This window comes from Hypanus sabinus, chromosome 7 (genome assembly GCF_030144855.1).
Source record: "Hypanus sabinus isolate sHypSab1 chromosome 7, sHypSab1.hap1, whole genome shotgun sequence".
NCBI lineage: Eukaryota > Metazoa > Chordata > Chondrichthyes > Myliobatiformes > Dasyatidae > Hypanus > Hypanus sabinus.
This window is the reverse complement of record NC_082712.1, coordinates 108,770,583-108,795,511: the sequence shown is the minus strand read 5'-3', so window position 1 is coordinate 108,795,511 and position 24,929 is coordinate 108,770,583. Positions and strand designations below refer to the sequence as shown.

General features: G+C 42.5%; 1 protein-coding gene across 2 annotated transcripts in view; it reads right to left on the bottom strand.

The window, feature by feature from the left end:
* si:ch211-236l14.4 (SITS-binding protein) overlaps positions 1-22,336 on the bottom strand; it is a 155,334-nt gene extending 132,998 nt beyond the window's left edge. For both annotated transcript variants that reach the window (XM_059975361.1, XM_059975360.1), the window contains exons 1-2: positions 21,652-22,336; positions 8,652-8,823 (exon numbers count right to left, since the gene is read on the bottom strand). In XM_059975361.1, the coding sequence (XP_059831344.1) occupies positions 8,652-8,823; positions 21,652-22,116 (637 nt within the window). In that variant the 5' untranslated portion in view covers positions 22,117-22,336. The remainder of the gene's footprint in view (positions 1-8,651; positions 8,824-21,651) is intronic.
* Positions 22,337-24,929: the final 2,593 nt, after the last annotated feature.

Here is a 24,929-nt window from a genome sequence, read left to right as displayed (position 1 = left end):
TACCGCCCCCTTGGTAGTATTGGTGGTATCGTCAGTCAGCCCCATCTTGCAATATGCTCTCACCACCACAGCAAGGACAGTCTGAAGATCCTCTGGAGTATGGGCCACAAGAGCACAGTCATCTGCATACTGCGGCTCCAGGACACATTCTCTATGGAGTTTGCATGGTTGCGCGGAGCCACCTGATGTTAAAGAAGTTGCCATCGAATCTGATGTCCACTGCCACACCGCTGCTATCCTCAATCTCGTTGTGGAGAAGCTTGGTAACACACAAGAGGAAGATGTTAAAGTGCACCTGCGCTGGCATACACCCCGCCTCACGCCTGTGCATACAAGGAAGGGCTCGGACTCTTGTTCTCCTATGGTAACCCGTGCCGTCATCCCATCATGAAACTGGCGGAGGATGTTAACAAATTTAATGGGACAGCCAAACCTAAGGAGAACATCCCATAAGAGCTCTCTTTGCAGTGTCGAATGCTTTGGAGAGGTCGACAAAGGCCATAAACAGGTCCTGATGTTGCTCCGGGCACTTTTCCTGAAGCTGCCGGGCTGTGAAGATCATGCCGATCATGCTCCTGGTCTTCCTAAATCCACACTGCGATTCAGGCAGCACTGACTCGGTGATGTTACTGATGAGCCTCTGAAGCATCACCTTAGCCAGGACCTTTCCAGCAACAGAAAGGAGTGATATACCCTTACTATTGCTGCAGATGGCCCTGTCACCCTTGTTTTTATAAATGACAATGATGTTTGCATTTCTCCATTGCTGCTGGATGTTCTCGTCAGTCCAGGCCTTGGTGATGTACTGGTAGAGGGTGCGCATACACATGTACCCTCCGTTCTTCAGTAACTCAGCAGGGATACTGTCAGTGCCAGGGGACTTGTTGGTCTTAAGGGACTGGACAGCTGATAGAACCTCCTGGAAGGTTGGTGGTAGACTGAGGTCATGGATAGGAGGAAGTTCGGGCAGTTCATCCAGGATGGTGGGATCTGCGTCAGAATCCTGAATAAGCAGGGTGTTAAAATGCTCAGCCCACCTCAGCAGAATGGTATTCTGATTCTTCATAAGTGTTTGACCATCTGTTGTTTTCAAGGGAGTAAAGCATCAATTTATTGGGCCGTAGATGGTTTTGTCAGCATTGTAAAAATTATGCATGTCATTATTATCAGCAAAGGACTGGATTTAACATGCCTTTTCAGTCCACCACTCATTTTGTATGGCCCGTATTGCCTATTGCACTTTCCTCCGAGCTGCCTGCCAATGCTGTCTGATGCTGATGGATGAAGGGTTATCTAAGGTTGCCCGGTGTGTTTTCTGCATGTCCTTAAGCAAGTTATGGATAATATCTGAGTTATCGTCGAAGTTATAGTCTTGGTGGTTTCTGCTCTTATGGCCGATGGATTGGGCTGCTGCCTCAGAGCGTAGAGCTGATATAGGTCCACTGTTGTTCCATGGTATCTTCTGAACTCAGACAAGGTTCCAGCTCCCTTAGTTTCTCAGCTAGGATGCATCAAAACTTACTTCTTGCTTCTGTGTTTCTCAGGCGGTTGCAGTTTAGCTGCTTTTTATTGTGTTTTTGCAGCCGCAAGGGGGGACGCACTTTCATATGGAGCTTGGCCACAATCATACGATGGTCAGTAAAGCACGCTGCACCTCTCATGACACAGGTGATGACAACATCCTTGATGTCACTACGTCTCACAATGATGAAGTCAATCATGTGCCAATGTTTAGAGCGAGGGTGCATCCACGAGGTCTTATATTTTGCCTTCTGCTGGAAGATGGCGTTGGTTATGGTAAGGTTATGCTCAGAGCAAAGAGTAAGCAGCCTCATGCCACTTGCATTAACCTTGCCAATACCATGCCTACCTAGCACTCCACTCCATATCCTATTGTTCTGTCCCATCCTAGCATTGAAGTCCCCAAGCAAATGGACCTTATCATTCATAGGGATCCAGCAAAGAGCATCATCCAATAATAAAAAGCATTCTTTGGCCTCATTCTCAGATGGCAAAGTTGGTGCACAGACACTGAGAAGCATGGCATAACGTTTCTTTGCCGGGGGATACAGAGGGTCATTAGTCTTTCCAACAGGTGTTTCTGTGAGACTTGGTAGAAAGGTGTTCTTGATGGCCAATCCTACTCCATGGAGATGCTGTCCACCTGGGGGAAATCTTTTCCAGAAGAAGGTGTAACCCATCCTTCCTCTGTTAAAGATCCTTCATCTAGGAGCCTGGTCTCACTTAGGGCAGCAATGTCGATGTTGTAGCACCACAGCTCGGCAGCGATCAAGGCTGTTCTCCGGTGAGGTCTGTCAGAGATGCAATACGAGTCCAGGAGAGTCCTTACATTCCACGTTGACAGTTTTAAGTTGTATTGTTTCTTATTTCAACCACAGTAGTGGAATAGCCCAATAGGCGCGGTAACCTATCCAGGTGAGTGATTGAATGGGCAATTTTTAGGCCACCTTTTCTAGGCCCTTCCCCAATTTGGGTGAGCAGTGTGGTCCCTAAATAGGACTGCTCAGTCGCACAAGGGTCTGCTGAAAACAGCTGCCACTTAGTCCCAACTGCTAGCACTATCTTCACCATGATGAGGTAAATCACGGTGACAAGGTTGAACCCAGGACAACCGTTCCCACATTTTGGCTGCAGGAGGCTGCCAGATCCTTGATCTGTTAAGGCCCGCCTATTGCGCACTGCCAGCGCATTGCTTTTCAGTCAGGGTGTGCTCCCTTAGCCTTGTCTCAACAGACTTACCACAAGGCAGTGGGGCTATTTGCCCATAGCTGGGATGGTGGTTGATGGGTGCCAGGGTGCATCCACACAGTGGTGGGCCTGCACACGTCTCTGGGGCCCACTGCTGCTCCAAGAAACCCTGTAGTTTAGCCTGGGACTGTAAGACACCCAGTTTCCGCGTGTGGGCCCGAGGAGGCACTGCAGGAGTCTTGGTGATGGAGAGGCTCTGTACTGGCAGGAGGAGGCTTACACACTCGTCTCCTCTTTTCACCCTCTGTTGAGAGGGCTAGCCAGCGGCAATAGCTGCAAGCAGAGAGCACTATGCGGCATACAGCATACAACATGCACTAACTACAAGCACTACTACACTAGACGCTTCACACACACCCTGTGAACAACTACTCCATCCACACACAAAAATTACTCTATACAGATCTAGACACAACTTCTCAGGAAGTTGGTGTGAGGGTAGCAAAAACAAAAAATCACAAGAATGATTATAAAGCCAAAACTTTCAGGAGAGACGTTACTAAGCATCATCTTGGGCAAAGAGTTGAAGAAGTTTGAAAATCAGTCCCAAAAATGTAGTTGATGCTATCTCAATTAATACATTTTAATTTATGACAGATATATTAGCAATACTTCCAATGGACTAGTGAACCAAGGTAAATAGAAAAGATTAAGGATGAGAAAGGATTAAGGGAGAGATCTCTTATGAGATGGATAAACTTACTGAATGACTATTTCCCATTTCCTAAACTCAGGAATCTAGATTTCACTTATGGGTTCATTACCAACAATAAGGTTAGTGGTGATCTATAAAAAGGGCTGAGGAAAACACTGGGGTGTGATAATGATAATCATATAAAACTATACTTTCCTAGGTCTGTGATAATGTCAGTTCGTCAGGTAACGGTTTTGTTATAAGCCACAGTATAACCAAGAATGAAAGTAGCTTGACGATGTTGATTTAACCCATTTGTACTGATTGTATTGGTCACCCTCTAAAGCTGCACCACCTCAGAAGTCACTGAGTCTTGCAGCATGGAAACAGGCCCTTTGGCCCATTCACTGACAGACAACCATCCTTTTAGACAAATCCTACACTCAAACCATCTAATTCTCCCAACACACCTATTGGAAAAATTTCATCTACAATCCCATATGTCATTGGGATATTGGAGGAAATTAGAATATCCAAGGGAAACCCACTTTGTCACAAGGAGAAAATTCAAATACCACACAGCACTAGAGGTCAGCACATAGCCCAGATTGCTAGAGCAGGGAAGCAGCAGCCCCACTATCTGTACCATAAATCCATAAGACATAGGAGATAAATTAGAAGAGTTAGCCCATTGAGTCTATAGCACCATTTGATCATGGATGATTTATTTTCACTCTCAACCCCATAACCATCGACACCCTTACTAATCAAGAGCCTATCAACCTCTGCTTTAAGTATACCTAGACTTGGCCTCCACAGCCTTCATTCTTCTGAACTGCATTGACTGCAGGCCAATAACCAGAAAATGCACTACAAGTGTTAACCCTTTCATTCCTGGGATCATTCTTATGAACCTCCTCTGGACCCTCTCCCATGTCAGCATAACCTATCTTAAATGAGGGGCCCAAAACTGATCAGAATACTACAAGTGAGGCCTCACCAGTGACTTATAAAGCCTCAGCATTACAATTTTACTTTTATATTCTAGTTCTCTTAAAATAAATGCTAACATTGCACTTTCCTTCCTTAATACTAATTCAACCTGCAAGTAAACCTTTAGGGAATTCCCAAATTCCTTTGCACTAGGACTCCCAAATTCCTTTGCAGCTTCAATTTCTGAATTCATTCCCCATTTTAGAGAATAGTCAATACCTTTATTCATTCTACCAAAGTGCATGACCCTGCATTGTCTTCTATTGCCACTCAAGTGCTCACTCTTCTTATGTCTCCACAGCTTTCTACAGATCCTTCATTACCTGCCCCTCCACCCATTCTTATATCATCCATAAACTTGGCCACAAAACCATCAATTCCGTCACACAGATTATTAGCATGTAACATGGAAAGTAGTGTACACCCCGGTGAAATACCACTAATGACTAGCAGCCAACCAGAAGAGTCTCTGCTTATTCCTGGCCTCTACCCTCTAGCAATCTGTCAGTCTTCTGTCCATGTTAGTATCTTTCCTGTAAAACCATGAGCTCTTATCTTGTTTAGCAGCCTCATGTGTGGCACCTTGTCAAAGGCCTTCTGAAAATCCAAGTAAACAATACCCACTGACTTTCTTTTTTCTGTCCTGTTTGTTATTTCCTCAATTCTAACAGATTTGTCAAGCAATGAATCCACTTAAAGAAACCATCCTACCTTCAGCCTATTCTAACATGTACTTCAAAGTCCACCAAAGCCTCATCTTTAATAATGGACCCTAACATTTTGCCAACTACCGGAGTCAGACTAACTGCTTTATAATTACCTGTCTTTTGCTTCCCTGCCTTCTTAAAGAGTAGAGTGACATTTACAATTTTCCAGTCCTCCAGAACTATTCCAGAATCTTAATGTTTCATTAAAGATCATTACTAATGCTCCACAATATCTTTAGCTACCTCCTTCAGAACTCTGGGGTGTAGTCCATCTGATCCAAGCAACTTATCTACCTTCAGACCTTTCAGCTTCCCAAGCAACTTTTCCTTAGTAATAGCAACTACCCCCAGCACTCTCGAATTTCTAGCATACTGCTGGCATCTTCCACAGTGAAGACTGGCGCAAAATACTCATTCAGTTTGTTCCCCTTTACTGCTTCTCCAATGTCATTTTCCAGCGGTTTAATATCCACTCCTGCCTCTCTTGTACTCTTTATATATCTGAAAAAAACTTTTGATATCCGCTTTTATGTTATTGGCTAGTTTATCTTCATATTTCATCTTTTCTCTCCTTAGCTTTTTTTAAAGTTGCCTTTTGTTCGTTTTAAAATGCTTTCCAATCCTTTTGTTTCCCCACCGTTTTTGCTATATTGTATGACCTCTCTTTTGCTTTTATGTGTTTGACTCCCCTTGACTGCCACAATTCCCTCTCAAATGCTTCTTCTTTGGGATGAGTTGATCCAGTGTCTTCCGAATTGCTCCCTGAAATTCAAGCTGTTGCTGCTCTACCACTACCTCCACTGACAACCCCTGCCAATGGGTTTGATGCTCTTTACTTGTACTTTGTTTCCTCTCATACTTCTTGAATACAGACAGAGTTACAGAGAGGTCAGACAGAATCCGGAGTGCAACAAACGCAGACATATTTGGGATTTGGGGATTAGACTCATGTATGAATAGTGGACTAACTACCAAAAGAAAACTAACCCAATAGGGATCAACATCAATCAGTTTAGATTTGAAATCCATTATCAAAGTGTCATGGATCTCCAATAGAAAGGTAAGATAGCATGCTTTACTGCCCATACATCTAAGAGATAGTATAAGTGCTTTTCAGTACAGGGAAGTCAATACAAATAGTTGCACAGATAGTAGGGGAATAATTCAGTTTGATCTCAGCTGTTTGGATAGATGTCAAGGATAAACATATACACAATTTATATTGAATAAGTCTCACATCATGTAGTAGCAGCTTTCATGATTTTGGCATGTCACGGAGTCAATAAAGTATTTTCAAGGACAACGTCATTATTGTAATGGAGAAAACACAGCAGCCAAGATAATACAACTAGTCCCAAAAAAACCACCAGACCTAATAACCTACATTGAAGTTCAATCACACAGCCCATGACTTTTCTGAACAATGCAGATGAATTAAGGTCCAAAAATGCTGATGAGATACAATCAGCTATCTTTTTTTTTACTTATAGCAATGTAAGACTTTGAATCACGGATCTTTAAGCATGTAATGCCTGGGCATTGAGATTGCTCAGTGGCATGATAATAATATTAACAGTTCTGCAAAGTATATTTGACAACACTGCTGCAATACTAGAGCCCAAATGTACAGTGAGAAAAGCACTGGTCTGGCCCAGAAAAGCAAGTCCTGATAGGAAAATGTATATCCACCTGTATTCTCCTTAACAGCAAGACCAATATCTCTACCAAGGAAGGCAACAATGGATCAGATTTCTTATGATTTTGCAAATGGCATTTTGGGATATTTTCTGACACTCCAGTCTTTTCCTTTGATGATCTCTTCTACTTAACATGTAAATGAGCACTGGAGAAAAAAGGTAGTTGCTTCAATGTCATAACATATCTCTATGTTAGATCAGTCCAAGATGTCCTACTACTTCCATCAGTGGTCCCCATTTAGAACTGCCCCTTTCGGAACACCAGCCATGGATTTGTTTGAACTTCTGCCAAATTCCTGAAATTACACACAGTTGATCCATGCTAAAGTCCTACAAATTGAGGCATTTGTGCAGATGCTGCTTTGTCCTTCATACACTAACAAAATAATATTTGCATTGCCTAAACAAACTATTCACAAACTACTGTGAAGTGCTACTTTTGTGCCTGTTTTCATGAAAGATGCAATATCATGCTATTTATTTTGTAGCAATACTGATTAATTTTGTAGAATAAATGATCAGGACCCCATGTTCTTGTTCTTTCAAGTGTAGTTTTACATCTAAAAGAAAACCACCTTTCTTGTATTGCATACATCGAGGGTCAATATGACTTTGGTCCCAACAAAATCGGGAGGTTGGGCTGTTTCACCTATCCGAACCCCTATCTGAACAAACACTATGTAAATGCTGCCCACTTGCAATTACCTGTCAGCATGAAATACAGACCGTACACTCCACACAATTATAAAGAAAGTATATTGACGAATTTCAGCTTTTTCGAACAGTTAGTGGAAAAGAAAAAAAGAAAAAGGGCCCATTACTGTTAACCCAGACAAAATGTGCACTTAAGTTGGAGCTCATCTTGAAGTTGGCTTTAACTCACGTGCTGGACCACTGTCTACATGAAAGCCCACACCATCTTCCGAATGCCACTTGAAATCTATCTCAAACAAACGACCAATACCATGTGGGTATTGGTCCATCTCCTTGAAGCCATTCATCTGCACAAAGCACCTTGTGCAACAGGGATGGCATCATCAGCCATCTTTCCCTCGTGTCCTTTCCCAGCTCCTGCCAAAAAGGCCTTGATCCACACTAGTGTCCATCGCAAAAATCCTCTTTGCCAAGCGTTCTCTAGAACCTGCCTCCAAATTCACCATCCTGATTGGACGAGACTGCATTCCTAAGTATGCACATCACACCCCCTTACCTTTAGCTCAAACCCAAACATACTCAAAGAAGAACCTACTGCTCTTACAGAACTGCTAAAATGAATTACCAACAGCATAGCAGTAAAACCTGAACCACGTCAATACAACTATGTTTAAGAAGCACTTGACTGAGCGTGGTAGAAAAAGATATGAAGCTAATGAGGTTAAATCAGGGCTCAAAGATTAACATTTTTTACCATATACATTTTCATGTATTAGGAATTTGCTGTAGTGTAGTGGTGCAACATGCAATAAAATAACATTCAACAATTATAAGAATAAAGAATTACTTTCAAATAGACTGACTTAAAGATTAAAGTATTTAGAGTTAAATGGGATTAGTTTAGGTGGGCAAGATGGTTGGCATGGGCACTGTGAACCAATGGTCCCATTTCTGTGATATACACATCTAACTCCATCAATAAAAGTACATCTGCCTTATTCAAAGGCTTATTCTGCTCATTTCCAACAGGTTCAGAAAGGCAGGAAAGATGATTAACTCCCCTCTTAATTATGCTTTTGGCTATGAATTGTTACACTAATTTATTTATAACCAACCTGCCTTCAGCTATGGAACTAAGCTAATCCAAAATTTTCAATAGTACAAATTATGTATAGTAACATCGGAAAGAAAACTTACCTGTTGATCCAAGGAAGTATCTCTCTAATACTGATCCATAACCAGTGGGTGTGTCTTGTAGATCACTGATAATGAATGGCTGCCAGTCGATGTTTGCATTGTTTATGGGCCAGTACTGTAAGTGCATACTTCCTCCTCCATACCAGGATACATTCACCATGGAAAAGCAATCCTGTAGACAAGGTAAAGAGAATCCAATTACACAAAACCCAAACTATGCAGAAAATCACATAGAAAGAGATCATCGATCCTTATCAATCTACACTGTTGTTTATCTAATTCAGACTCTGTAATCTAAACCATTTCCACTCATGTACTTATCGGGTTTTCTGCTGTAGTCAGTCTCTAGTACTCTTTGTGATAGAAAATTCCACTTTTAATATTCACTCTCAGTAAAGCTTTTGCTGAATTCTTTCTTCTTCTTCTCTTATCCTAGGCACACCCTCCTGATTCAGGATGCCTTCCTTCCACTCCAGTTTTGTGGATTGAACTCCATCTGCCACTTCTCAGCTCAGTTTTGCATCCTATCAATGTCCTGCTGTAACCTCTGACAGCCCTCCACAGCACCCTCAACCTTTGTGTCATCAGGAAAATTTACTAACCCATCCCTCACTTCCTCATCCAGGTCATTTATAAAAATCATAAAAATCAAGTAGGGGTCCCAGAACAGATCCCTGAGGCAAACCACTGGTAACCAGCCTCCATGCAGAATATGACCCATCTACAACCACTCTTTGCCTATGTAGGCAAGACAGTTCTAGATCCATAAAGCAATGTCCTCTTGGATCCCATGCCTCCTTACTTTCTCAACAAGCCTTGCATGGGGTACCTTATCAAATGCTTTGTTAAAATCCATATACACTACATCTACTGCTCTACCTTCATCAATGTGTTTAGTCACATCCTCAAAAAATTCAATCAGGCTCGTAAGGCACGACCTGCCTTTGACAAAGCCATGCTGACCATTACTAATCATATTATGCCTCTCCAAATGCTCGTATATCCTGCCTCTCAGGATCTTCTCTATCAACTTACCAACCACTAAAGTAAGACTCTGGTCTATAATTTCCTGGGCTATTCCTACTCTGTTTCTTGAATAAGGGAACAACAACTGCAACCCTCCAATCCTCCGGAATCTCTTCCATCCCCATTGATGATGCAAAGATCATCGCCAGAGGTTTAGCAATTTCCTCCCTCGCTTCCCATGTCGCCTGGGGTACATCCCATCTGGTCCCGGTGACTTATACAACTTGATGCTTTCCTAGAGCTCCAGCACATTCTCTTTCTTAATATCTACATGCTCAAGCTTTTCAGTCCACTGCAAATAATCCCTACAATCGCCAAGATCCTTTTCCGTAGTGAATACTGAAGCAAAGTATTCATTAAGTACCTCTGCCATCTCCTCCAGTTCCATACACACTTTTCCACTGTCACACTTGATTGGTCCTATTCTCTCATGTCTAATCCTTTTGCTCTTCACATAATTGTAGAATGCCTTGGGGTTTTCTTTAATCCTGTCTGCCAAGGCCTTCTCATGGCCCCCTCTGGCTCTTCTAATTTCATTTTTAAACTCCTTCCTGCTAGCATTATAATCTTCTAGGTCTCTAACATTACCTAGTTTTTTGAACCTTTCATGAGCTCTTCTTTTCTTCTTGTTTAGATTTACTACAGCCTTTGTACACTACGGTTCCTGTACCCTACCATCTTTTCCTTGTCTCACTGAAACGTATCTATGCAAAACCTCACGCAAATATCCCCTGAACATTTGCCACATCTCTTTGGTATGTTTCACTGAGAACAGCTGTTTCCAATTTATGCTTCCAAGTTCCTGCATGATGGCCTCATATTTCCCCTTACTCCAATTAAACACTTCCCTAACTTGTCTGTTCCTATTCCTCTCCAATGCTATGGTAAAGGAGATAGAATCTCCAAAATGATCTTCCACTGAGAGACCTGACACCTGACCAGGTTCATTTCCCAAAACCAAATCAAGTACCGCCTCTCTTCTTGTAGGCTTGTCTACATATTGTGTCAAGAAACCTTCCTGAACACACCTAACAAACTCCACCCCATCTAAACCCCTCACTCTAGGGAGATGCCAGTCAATAATTGGGAAATTAAAACCTCCCACCACAACAACCCTGTTATTATTACTCCTTTCGAGAATCTGTCTCCCTATCTGCTCCTCGACGTCCCTGCTACTTACTGTTGGGTGGTCTATAAAAAAAAAACACATTGTAGAGTTATTGACCGCTTCCTATTCCTGACTTCCACCCACAGAGACTCTGTAGACAACCCCTCCGTGACTTCCTCCTTTTCTGCAGCCGTGACACTATGTCTGATCAACAGTGCCACCCCCACCTCTTTTGCCTTCCTCCCTGTCCTTTCTGAAACATCTAAAGCCTGGCACTTGAAGTAGCCATTCCTGCCCCGAGCCATCCAAGTCTCTGTAACAACCACAACATCATAGCTCCAAGTGTTGATCCACGCTCTAAGGTTGATCCAACCTTCAGTCTGAGTGAGTCCCTTCTATTACCTGCCTATCCTCCCTTTCGCACTGTCTCCAAGCTTTCTCTATTTGTGAGCCAACCACCCTTTCCTTATTCACTTCAGTTAGGTTCCCACCCCCCAGCAATTCTAGTTTAAGCTCTCCCCAGTAGCCTTTACAAACCTCCCCGCCAGGATATTGGTCCCCCTCAGATTCAAGTGCAACCCATACAGGTCACACCTGCCCCAGAAGAGGTCCCAATGATCCAGAAATCTGAATCCCTGCCCTGTGCTCCAATCCCTCAGCCATGCATTTATCCTCCACCTCATTCTATTCCTATACTCACTGTCACCTGGCACAGGCAGTAATCCCAAGATTACTACCTTTGAGGTCCTGCTCCTCAACTTCCTTCCTAACTCCCTGCAGTCTGTTTTCAGGACTTCCTCACTTTACCTACCTATGTCATTGGTACCAATATATACCACAACCTCTGGCTGTTCTCCTTCCCACTTCAAGATAGCGTGGACACGATCAGAAACATACTGGACCCTGGCACCTGGGAGGCAAACTACCATCCGCGTTTCTGTCCTGTGCCCACAGAATCGCCTGTCTGACCTCCTAACTACAGAGTCCCCTATCATTGCTGCCATCCTCTTCCTTTCTCTACCCTTTTGAGCCACATGGCCAAACTCTGTGCCAGAGGTACAACCACTGTTGCTTCTCCCAGGTAGGCCCCCCCTCCCCAACAGTTCTCAAGCAGGAGTACTTATTGTTAAGGGGGACAGCCACTCTTGCACCTGCTTCTTGCTCTTCTCTCTCCTACAGATGGGCAGAGAGGTTGTAGCTGGAGAGGTAGTTCACACCTTCCCATATACAGAGGGCTTTTGTGTTTTCCTGATAAGTGGACTTGGAGACCTCAGTGCTCCCCGTTGAATGTCAAAAGATTGAGACCACCAAGAGTCAATGGGGATATTGCATCTTTCATGGAGACTCTGAGCACATTTTTGAATCTTTTGTTTTGTCTACCTGGTAATTTCTTTCTGTGTTAGGGCATGGAATAGAGTGTCTCGTTCTGATGTCAGGCATGCAAATGATCTGCCTCGCACAATACAGCTGAATGACAGCAATGTACTTTACTGCATTTAGTAATGAAGAACAATATTTATGGACTACAGTCTTGAATTTCTTTTTGGTGGAAACATTTAATATAATTGTGGAAAATAAATTGTCCTCTACTAAACAATTATAATACAGCAGATTAAATGTTCATTAAATACACTAACCTCATTCCATGATCCATATACATTTCACAGTTTTTTCATCTCCTACCCTCCATATCCATTCCATCCTATTATGGTTTGTATTTTCTGTTTACACTTACACAACTCCTCGCTATTTAATCTTATTTTCACACTGTGCTCTCTGCTATTTAATCTCAGTAAAACTTCCATGTAGACACTAACCTTTAGTGGAGTTTCCTCACCAATTTTACCTCTTGCTACTGTGTATGGCTAGTCTACCAAATCACCTTCAGTAGGAGTAATTCCCCTGCTTAATTCAGCCTTTGCCTAACATTTGCACTCATGCTTCCAAAAGGAATGAAGAAGAATGCTGATTACTTAAGGAGAGGCTGTGCCCTTTGTAATGTGACCATATTGGGTCCTGGCACTGGGTGTCCCCAACACTGGTTATTGCCTATAAAATTGTCCAATATTAAAAGTAACAATTTGAAAATACAGCACTGTTAGTATTTATTGCCAATACAATTTATGCAGAGACTCTTATTCTCTGGATGGATCCTGTGTCAACAGTAAACCAATCTCATTCACCCTTCCTGCCTCTAACCTAATTTTCGCTCCCTTTGTTGCACGTGAACTCAACCCAATACACTGAGTTACATTAGCCTGAGAGCTCCTGAATAGATTACCAACCAAGCACATACAACGCAGTACAGTGTTATTTTACTGGAACACTATTCCTGATGCTTGAATAAGCTAGAGGAAATGAACTCAGATTTCATAAGATAATATGGAATTTTAACTTATTCAATTGAATTAGACTAGAAACAAAGAGGAGGCATTGATAAAACTAACTAGCCATTCTTGGTTTGGACATGAACATGGCAAAATGATTGGTTGGGGGTGGGGAAGAGGATGAATCACAAATCCACAGTTGCACAATTAGTTTTATTGATAATATTTCAACAAAGACATAAATTTCTATAGATGTATGGGTGAGAACATTCTGACTGGTTACATCACAGCTTGATATGGAGGCTCTAAGAACAGTATGAATCACTTTCTGCAAAATATCTCCTTGTAGTAAATCATTCAGTGGTGCTAAAGCCACTGTTCCTGTAAAATTCCATCAACCACACTGAGAGAGACTGGGTACTTGGGTACAACCCATGTGACATGGGTAGCTTGTAAACTGTAATGTATATTTTTTTAATGTTCAGCCATATTTTAAGATCTGTCGCCTTGCCAACACCTCAGTTACAGCTTCAATTTGGAGATTTCTAGCTTGGGGATAAACCAGATCAAAAATAATTCTGCACAACTTCTCCTGACCTCCTTTCAATAACAATGCCTCTCACAATTACAGTACGCTTAATGGATCTACACAGGGAGTCTGAGTAACCAAAGAAATTGACTGCTAATGTATTTGGGTTTTCTGATTTGCATGTAATACAGACTAAGGTATTAGTTACCAGGGAGATGGTTCTTTCCCTGTACTCTTTAGGCTCCAAACGAGCAGCATGGACATGCTCTGTTTTATGGAAGTATCCAAGCCAGTTACAAATTTCTAAATTCTAATATGGATGAAAGTCTGACCTCTGAATGGCTCATTAATTCACTTCTGCTTCACTTGTGCTAAGTGCAGATGTATAAATATTCAAGCAAATATGGACAGATTTAACAGAAAGGGCAATATACAATAAGTGATATTTCTATAGCACATTATCACACCATCGAGCTGATATTTTGTATAAAATTAATTTACACAGAAAATTGCCACTAAACACAGTGTTAACCAAACATCATTAGGGATAATTCCAATAATTCTGCCTCTGCCTTAACATTCATCTGATAAAGCCAGCAACACCATAATAGTGAATGCACATAAATAGCATGTTTACATAAAGTCCATAATTTCAGTACAGCAGGTACAGTACATACAACAGTTCAAGCTTGTAACAGTCATTATTTTATTTTGTTTGGAGATCCAGCACAGATAAGGCCTTTCCAGCCCTTCAAGACACACCGCCCAGCAAATCTTAACAACATCGATTTAACCCTAAACTAATCACTGGACGATTTGCAGTTATCAATTAACCTACTCGGTATGTCTTTTGGTTATGGGAGGAAACATGAGGACCCAGAGAAAACCCATGCAACCCATAAGGATGTACAGACAATCCTTACAGAGGATGCTGGGATTGAACCCCGAATTCTGACACCCTGAACAGTAATAGCGTTGTACTATCTACTAATCTACCGTGGCACTCGTATATTAATTACAAATACTGCAAATGTAAACAATGCAGCAAATATAAGAAATATAAAATTAAGGTATGGAAAATAGCTAATGATTCAGTCTCCATCTGAAGTCCTGTGATAGCAATGCTCACCAGCACACCGATACACTCATTGAATCTCAGCTTTTTTATGCATTCATTATGCCAGCCTGCATTACGATTCAAATGACATTGAGGCAGGTGATAAGTGACAAGTCTCATTCATTCCACAAGAGTTCCAGACAAAAACTATTACCAGTGAATCTAATCACCTACTGTTGACATTCAATGGTTCAACCATTACAGCGTGCCCCAGTAACAATATCCTGAGGGGTCACTACCAAGCTGAAAACTCAATGACTAGCCTGTTGTGACACCAATTCAGAGGCTGGTTATCCAGCAGAAAGCAACACAACTTCCTAATTCTTCAAATCCTTTTCTCTGTCTATACAGCATGTAATAGAATATTTAACACTTACCTAGAAGAACTTGACCACTAAAACTCACTTTATTGGTAACCAAACTAACTTCATTCCTTCCATCACTGATACACAGTGGCTGCAGTGAGCAGATACGGCGAAGACGGAGGAATTGCGAGAAGGGGATGGTATTTTTGCAAGATGGCATCTCGCAATTCCTCCATCTCTGCCGCATCTGCTCTCAGGATGAGGCTTTTCAATTCAGGACAAAGGAGATGTCTTCCTTCTTTAAAGAAAGGGGCTTCCCTTCCTCCACCATCAACTCTGCTCTCAAACACATCTCTCCCATTTCACACACATCTGCTCTCACCCCATCCTCCTGCCACCCCACTAGGGATAGGGTTCCCCTTGTCCTCACCTACCACCCCACCAGCCTCTGGGTCCATCATATAATTCTCCGTAACTTCCGCCACCTCCAATGGGATCCCACCACCAAGCACATTTTTCCATCCCCCGCTTCTGCTTTCAGCAGGGATCACTCCCTACATGACTCCCTTGTCCATTTGCATCCCCATCCCTTCCCACCAATCTCCCTCCCAGCACTTATCCTTGTAAGTGGGACAAGGGCTGCACCTGCTTTTACACTTCCTCCCTCACCACCATTCAGAGCCCCAGACAGTCCTTCCAGTGAGGGAACACTTCACCTGTGAGTCGGCTGGTGTGGTATACTGCATCTGGCGCTCCCGGTGCAGCCTTTTACATATTGGTGGGACCCGACGCAGACTGAGAGATCGTTTCACTGAACACCCATGCTCTATCCGCCAGAGGAAGCAGGATCTCCCAGTAGCCACACATTTTAATTCCACGTCCCATTCCCATTCTGATATGTCTATCCACGGCCTCCTCCACTGTCAAGATGAAGCCACACTCGGGTTGAAGGAACAACACCTTATATTCTGTCTGGGTAGCCTCCAACCTGATGGCATGAGCATTGATTTCTCCTCTGTTACTGCCCCTCCTCTCCTTTTTACCCCATCCCTAATTTATTTATTTGTTATTTTTCCCCTTTTTTCCCTCTGTCTTTTTTCTCTCTCTGCTTTCTCACAATCACTCCTTGGCTGTTCTCCATCTCCCTCTGGTGCTCCCCTCCCCCTTTCTTTCTCCCTAGGCCTCCCGTCCCATGATCCTCTCCCCCCCCCCCCCCCCAGCTCTGTATCCCTTTTGCCAATCACCTTTCCAGCTCTTAGCTTCATCCCTCCCCCCTCCTGTCTTCTCTTATCATTTGGATCTCCCCCCCCCTCCCATATTTCTTACTATCTCTTCTTTCAATTAGTCCTGACAAAGGGTCGCGGCCCAAAATGTCAACTGTATTTCTTCCTATAGATGCTGTCTGGCCTGCTGAGTTCCACCAGCATTGTGTGTGTGTTGCTTGAATTTCCAGCATCTGCAGATTTCCTCATGTTTGCATTTCCAATATACTGGTTTGTATAATTTGCTGTTACAGATTGTCCTGACCAAACAGGGCAAAAAGAAAACTAGGAGAGAACTGGTGCACATCTGAGAGGGAACAGCTTACTAGGAAGTAAGTGGAGGAGCTAAACAAAACTGATGGAAATGACCCAAAAGCTGGCACAGACATGATGGACTGAACACCTACCTCTACGTATGTCATAAAAGAAGATAACTCAGGATCAAAAAATATTCTGAAAGCTGTTGAGGTCCATAGTAAACTGGTGATACAAAGAAATCATCCTAAATACCAACAATAGCATTCATACCCCAAAAGAAAAGTACAATGATACAGAGTTTAATGATTTATTTGTGTAAAGTTAACCAAAATATCATCAAATCATTTCTCCCAATAACTGCACAATCAGTGTTGCCATACAATGCACCATATACAACAATCACCATCAATCAGGACTCCACCAGACATTTAAGAGGCCTCTATGGCCTCTCACATCAGCCCAAACCTCACAGACACAGTGTTATGCCATACTGATTCTAAAGCATTACACCATGACCTATAATGATGTGAGATTATTACATACTTAGATGTGATCATTACATACTGATTTTTAATCATCGCACACTTTTTAGCCAGTCCCCATGGGATTGAGAAAGACTTGTAGATTCTAAGGTGTTGGATGAGACCGGATGTGGGAATTGCAGACTTACATGGATGAGGCAGGAGATGCCCGACAGGGTGAACAAGAGACATTGCACACTGACCATAAATATTAAAACGCTGATTGAGTTTCTACAAGAGGTTACTAAGAAAATTAATGAAGACAGGGTGTAGAGGTGGTATACATGGACTTTGACAAAGCTTTAGATAAGGTCCCACACAATAGGCTAGTTCAGAAAGTTAAAACACATGGTATTAAGGTGTGTTGTCAAACTGCCTCCAAAATTAGCTTGGTGAAAGGAGGCAGAGGGTAGTGGTGCAAGGTTGTTTCTCTGACTGGAAGTTTGGAAAAGTGGCATACCACAGGGATCAATGTTGGGACTTCTATTGTTTGTCATATGCTTAATTGTCTTGGGTGAGAATGGATGTGGTCTAATTAGTAAATGTGCTGATGACATAAAAATGGTGGAGTTATAGATGGCAAAGGTTGTCAGAGGGACAGTTGGATGGAACAGTAGCAAATGAAATTCAATCTAGATTAGTGTGAATGTATTTATGTACAGAATGACCTTGTAGTGCTAGTCTATGGCTCCCTGAAAATTGCGACACATATGGATAGGGTAGTGAAGAAGGCACTTGTTATGCTTGCCATCATAGGCTAATGCACAGACTTTAAGGATCAAGATGTCATGGTCCAGCTATATGAAACATTGGTCAGATGACATTTGGAGTATTGTGTACAGTTCTGATTACTCCACAAGGATGTGACAGCATTAGAAAGAGTGCAGAAGAGATTCACCAGGATGCTACCTGTAATAGGGGGCTTTGGTTACAAGGAAAGGCTGTGTTTATCATCACTGGAAGTGAAGGAAGTTGAGGTATGACATTTTAAAGGTTAGAATATTATGAGGGACATAAGTAAGGTAAATAATAAAAGTCTTTCCACACAGTTTGGGAGTTTAAAACTGAGGGGATACAGTAAGTTTAAGATGAGAGGGGCAGGTTTTCCCTACAAAGAAGGTGGTGATTATATGGAACAATCTGGTGGAATAGATAGCAGAGGCAGATACAATTATGACATATATAAAGCATTTGGACAGGTACTCAGATAGGAAAGGAGTAGAAGGGTACAAGGCTAATGAAGACATATGAAATTGGCATAGATAGGCATCATGGTTGACGTGGCCTGGTTGGGCCAAAGGTGCCATTTCTGTGTTGTACTGCTCCATAACTCTAGGACCTTACACAATATCTCTAGATAAATAAACACTGGTGCTAGGTCATCATAAACAAAGGCGGAATCACTACACTCTCACACTATTCTGTAGTGTCCCATGATCATTATATATGGTTTTAGTACACTATATACCAAGTGTGACAAGGAGACATACAGGAGTGAGATGGATCAGCTGGTTGAGTGGTATCGCAATAGCAACCTTGTACTCAATGTCAGTAAGACCAACGAATGATTATGGACTTCAGGAAGGGAAAGTTGAAAGAAAACACACCAGTCCTCAAAGAGAGATCAGCAGTTGAAGTTTCAAGTGGCAATATCTCTTAAGATCTATCCTGGATCCAATGTATTGATGCAATTACAAACAAGGCATGACAGCAGCAATTGTTCATTAGGAGCTTGAGGAGACTTGGTATGTCATGAAAGACACTCTCAAGCTTTTACAGATGTACGACGGGGAGCACTCTAACTGGTTGTTTTGCTGTCTGATATGGAGGAGCTACTGCACAAGATCGGAGAAAACAGCAGGAAGTTTCAAGCTCAGCCAGCTCTATCATAGGTTCTAGCTTCCATAGCATCAAGGACACCTTCAAAGGTGATGCCTTAAAGCAACACATTTCTCGAAACATACTGTAATATTAAACATGATTCTGATTCTAACCTATTCAATAACTCAGGTCCTCAAGTCCCAGCAGCATTATTCCTTTGAAGTTTTCTCTGTGTACTTTCAATCTATTGATATCTTTCCTGTTGAGGGTGACCAGAACTGCACACAATACTCCAGATTTGGCCTCACCAACATCTTATACAATTTCAAAATAATATCCCAACTTTGTGCTAAAAGCTCTCTTGATGACCTTATCTACCCGTGATGCCACTTTCAAGGAATCATGGATCTGTATTCCCAGATTCTTCTGTTCTACTGCACACCTCAATACCCCACTGTTCACTGTGCAAGTCCGCTCCTGGTTTATCCAGCCAAAGAGCATTTATCTGCATTAAATTCCATCTGCCAATTTTCAACCCATTTTTCAGCTGATCCAAATCCTGCTGTAAGCTTTGTTGGAAGTGTAGTTGACTTTGTAATGTTGGAACATGACAGTGTATTTGTACACAGTGAAATCTGAACACAGGGAGATAACAAGAAAATCTGCACTGGTTAATTTAGTGTGGGGAAAATATTTTCCTCAGCACTAAGCAGAACTCCTTCAATCTTCTTAAAATAATGCTATGGAATCTTTTGCATTCATTTGAAAGAACAAAAAAAAAGTCTTCCCTTAATATCTCACTTCAAAGATTAAAAGATTGGTGTACACAGAGACTTGGATGTCCTTGTACACAAATCACTGAAAGTTAGTATTTAGATACACCAAGCAATTAGGAAGGCCAGTTCTGTGTTGACCTTAATTGCAAGAGGATTTTAGCATCAAACAAAAGAGCTCTGCGGCAATTATAGTGCTCTGTATCTGAAATATTCTGTAGAAGCCTGATATCTTTACCTAATGGAGACAATATTTATGTTAAAGGGAGTGCAGTGGACATTGCAGGTTTGGCAGATTTCTCAGACGAGGGGAGAATTAGCCAACTTAATTGAAGGCCTTGAGTTTAGAAAAATAAGAGACAGTGTCATTGGAAGATATAAAATCAATACAGATTTAGACAGGGCAGACACAGGATTGATATTTCCACTGCCAAGGACATCCAGAAGTAGGGGCTTCAGTCTCATAATAAATTGACCATTCAGAATGGACCTTAAAATAATTGTGGCGCCCAGAGAATAGTAAACCTTTGTAATGCTCTATGTTAGAAAGCCATGAATGCACATTAATTTGATAGAAACAAGACAAAGATTGATTTCAAGATATTAAAGATATCAAGTAGTACAGGGTTAAGCAGTGGTGTTAATGTAAAAGCTGAACCATAGCCATACTGAATTAAAGTATGTACTGACCTCTTGCTTCTATAAAGTTACCAATATAATTACAAAGAAAGTATGCCAGTGGCTATATTTCATTTGTAGTTTAAGGAGATTCAGTATATCATCAAAGGCTCTAGCAGATTTCCACAAATGTACCATGGAGAGCAGTCTAACTGATTATCTGGGTTAGAGAGGCACAGGATGGAAAAAAAGCTGCAGAGAGAAAACTCAGCCAGCTCCATTATGGCCAATAGCCTCCCAGCATTGAGGACATCTTCAAAAGGTAATGCATTCAAAAATGTGGCATCCATCTTTAAGGACCCCTAGCACAAAAGACATGTCCTCTTCTCATCAAGGTGGTGGTACAGGAGCCTGAAAACACACATTCATTAAGTGTTTTAGGAACAGCTTCTTCCTCTACGTCATCAGTTGTCTGAATGGACAAGGAACTCATGAACACTACCTCTCTATTTTTATTTGCATTGTACACTACACATTTAATTTTTTCCATATTTATTTCTTACTTTAATTGATAGCATATATTATGTGTTGCACTGTACCAATGCTGCAAAACAACAGATTTCATGACATATGTCAGTGATAATAAATCTAATTCTGATTCTTTACTTCTAACCCAAAAACATGTTACCAACTGTGCAGTATTACTTCAATAATGCTCTGCCAACAATAAAGCAAAATTAATGAAGCACACTCAACATTGTCTCATCACACCATATGACACCATACCCTCACACCTTGCCGCACCATCCCATCACACCGTACCCCACCGTTCCATCACACCCCCATCACACAGTGCAGCACCATCCCAGCACACTGTGTGGGTCAACCCCATCATGCCCTCCCATCACACATTGCCACACCACCCCAGCACCCTGCAGCACCACCTCAGGTTTACCTTTTTTACAACATAACTGCTTCTCTTAGTGGAGCAGACTTGATGAGCTGAATATCTTATGGTCTTATTGCCATGACTCAGTACTGTTTCTCTCTAAGTGCACCACTCTCTCCAAAATCACAGCAGACTCCTGGGCACTCAGCTTATCTGAGGTCTCAAGCCTGGAACTTGAACCTGCAACCTCATGACTTGGGGGAGAGTGATACCACTGAACCACAGCTGATAGTTATGTAACTAGATGTATCCTTATGTGGCACATTAAGTCGTGTGAAACATACAGAATCTATTGGGCTAAGTAGACGGTTTTGTCAATTCCATTAAGCGATCAGAGCAACCCCCCACCCCACGGGCTGCCTCAGAGTGATTACCAGTGGAATTACCTTCAGCGCCACTTGGCAGTGGAGGGGTGTCCAGTCTACCCGGTAACACTCCGCCACGCTCTGATTCTGTGCATCCAGGGACACCTGGAGTTCGCCCACGCCGTCCCATGTGTAACAGAACCGGGTGGTATTGAACCAGCAAAGATTATTTAGCAGGGTGACTCCTTGGCCAGACAAGTGGCGGGCGTCGATGCGAGCGAAAGTCTTGTCCTGGCTGAGGGACATCAGTGAGAAGGATAGGGTCCTCCTGTCCCACACCAGCCCGCTGACCTGACCCCTCAGAATCCAGTTGGTGTCCGGCTTATCCACTACCTGCCAGTAAAGGACGCCGATGGTCATAAGGAAAAGTAAGGCGACCCCCAGGCAGGCGACCGTCCCCTTCCACGTCTCGTTCATTTCTTTAATGCCGGGGTCCAAGCTGGAGTCGCCGGCGGCGTTGGCCATTTCTCTGGGCCGTCGCGCCATCTCCCAACGCCGCCGGGCTCAGGAACCGCGGGAGCTACACTGCCCCGCTCCTAGTGAGCCCTGAGCCCCAAGCCCCGTGCTGTCCGGCAGAGGGCTCGGTGCAAACTGCCGCTGAACTGCTGCGGCACTTGACCCGGGCTGGAGCGGCGCCTGATAAAGCAAAACAAACACTTCGCCAGGAATCAGAGCGGGAGAGCATGAGAATTTGGCGACCGGGGTAATCCAGTGACAAAGCAGGGAAAGTACTTTTAGCCCAGCTAACAACATTTATATAGCGCCCTCATTGTGGTAATACGCCCCAGAGCATGAGTTCAGTCGAAACCGGCTGAATCATAACGTTGGGGGAGATGAGAGCCATTAGTGGTTAATTTCCCCATAATTTGGCATCAGCTTTTATGACAGAGTGCCGTGACCTCTCCATGTTGCAACCGTGAGAAGAGAGTCGGGGAAAGGGAATTTTGAGAGGAGGTCTCGTAACTGAGAATAGAAGCCGGGGTCATCCTGGCAGTGAGAGTGATACTGGGGTACGGAACAGTTTTCGCTGGCTGTTAAAGTGCAAAAGCTCAAAGTTCAAAGTAAATGTATTATCAAAGTACATATATGGCGCCATATACAACCTGAGATTCATTTTCTTGTGGGCATACTCAATAAATCCATAATAATAATCACTGTGGTCCAGCCAGAGTTGGTAGATGGTTAAAATCTGGAGTTGGTTTCAAATCTCTGAGAATAGAGACTGTACTAGGAAGAAGAATTAGGGTGAAAGTTAAAATTGAAAAAATGCATAATGTTATGTCAATTTTTTTAAAAATGGGAAGTTCAGCATTTGTGGAGGGAGAATTGGTCACATTTCCAGTCAGATATTAGTTTCAAGGAGTCGAGCAAATCAAAAGCCATAAGGCACAGGAGCTGAATTAGGACACTTGGCCCATCAAAACTGCTCTGCCATTCCATCATGGCTGATTTATTGTCCCTCCAAACCCCGTCCTCCTGCCTCTTCTCTGTACCCTTTGGCACCCTTACTAACCTATCAATCTCATCTTTAAATATACCAAATGACTTAGCCTCCACAGCCATCTGTGGCAATGAATTCCACAAATTCAGCACCCTTTGGCTAAAGAAATTCCTCCTCTTCTCTGTTCTAAAGGGACCTCCTTCTATTCTGAGGCTGTGTCCTCTGGTCTTAGACACCCCCATCCCACTATAGAAAACATCGTCACCACAGCACTCTACTCGGTCTTTCAATATTTGATAGGCTTCAGTTAGATTCCCCACTATTTCTTCTAAACTCGAGTGAGAACAGGCCCATAGCCATAAAATGCTCTACATACATTAAAACTTTCATTCCTGGGATTATTCTTGAGAACCTCCTCTGGACCTTCTCCCATGCCAGCACATCCTTTCCTAGATGAGGGCCCCAAAACTGATCACAATACTACAAATGAGGCCTGACCAATGCCTTAAAAACCCTCAGCATTAGATCCTTGATTTTATATTCTAGTTCTCTCAAGATGACTCAGAATCAGGTTTATTATCACCGGCATGTGATGTGAAATTTGTTAACTTAGTAGCAGCAGTTCAATGCAATACATATTATAGAAGAAAAAAAATAAAATATTAATAAATAAATCAATTACAGTATATGTACTGTAATAAATTATGGTATGTGTATATTGAATAGATTAAAAATGATGCAAAAAAACCCAGAAATAATATATATTTAAAAAGTAAGGTGGTGTCCAAGGGTTCAATGTCTATTTAGAAATCAGATGGCAGAGAGGAAGAAGCTGTTCCTGAATCACGAGTGTGTACTTTCAGGTTTCGGTACCTCTTTCCCGATGATAACAGTAAGAAAAGGGCATGCCCTGGGTGCTGGAGGTCCTTAATAATAGACACTGCTTAAAGATGTCCTGGGTACTTTGTAGGCTAGTACTCAAGATGGAGCCGACTAAATTTATAACCCTCTGCAGCTTCTTTGGGTCCTGTGCAGTGGCACTCTCCCCTCCCCCCCCCCCCATATCAGACAGTGATGCAGCCTATCAGGATGCTCTCCACGGTACAACTATAGAGGTTTTTGAGTGTATTTGTTGACATACCAAATCTCTTCAAACTCCCAATGAAATATAGCCACTGTCTTGCCTTCTTTATAACTGCATTGATATGTTGGGACCAGGAACGGGAATGCTAACATTGCATTTGTCTTCCTTACCATCAACTCAACTTGCAATTTAACCTTTAGGAAATCCTGCACAAGGACTCCTTAAGTCCATCTGCACTTCTGATTTTTGAATTTTCACCCTATTTAGAAAATAATAAGTCTTTATTCCTTCTACCAAAATGCAAGAGCAGACAATTATAGCAGACACTATATTCCATTTGCCATTTCTTTGCCCATCCTCCCAATCTGTCCAAGTCCTTCTGCAGACACCCTGCTTCCTCAACACTACCTGCCCTCAATCGGTCTTTATATCATCCAGAAACTTGGCCACAAAGCATCAATTCCATCATCCAAATCAGTAACATGTGAAAAGAAGCAGTCCCAACACCGATCCTGTGGAACACCACTAGTCACCTGACGGCAACCAGAAAAAGGTCTCCTTTATTCCCAGTCCTTGCCTCCTGCCAATCAGCCAATCTTCTATCCATGCTGGTATCTTTCCTGTGATGCCATGGGCTCTTATATTGTTAAGCAGCACCACAGGTAGCACCTTGTCAAATGCTTTCTGAAAATCCAAGTATACAACATCTACTGACTCTCCTTTGTCTATCCTGCCTGCTGAATTTCAACAGATTTATCAGGCAAGATTTCCCAT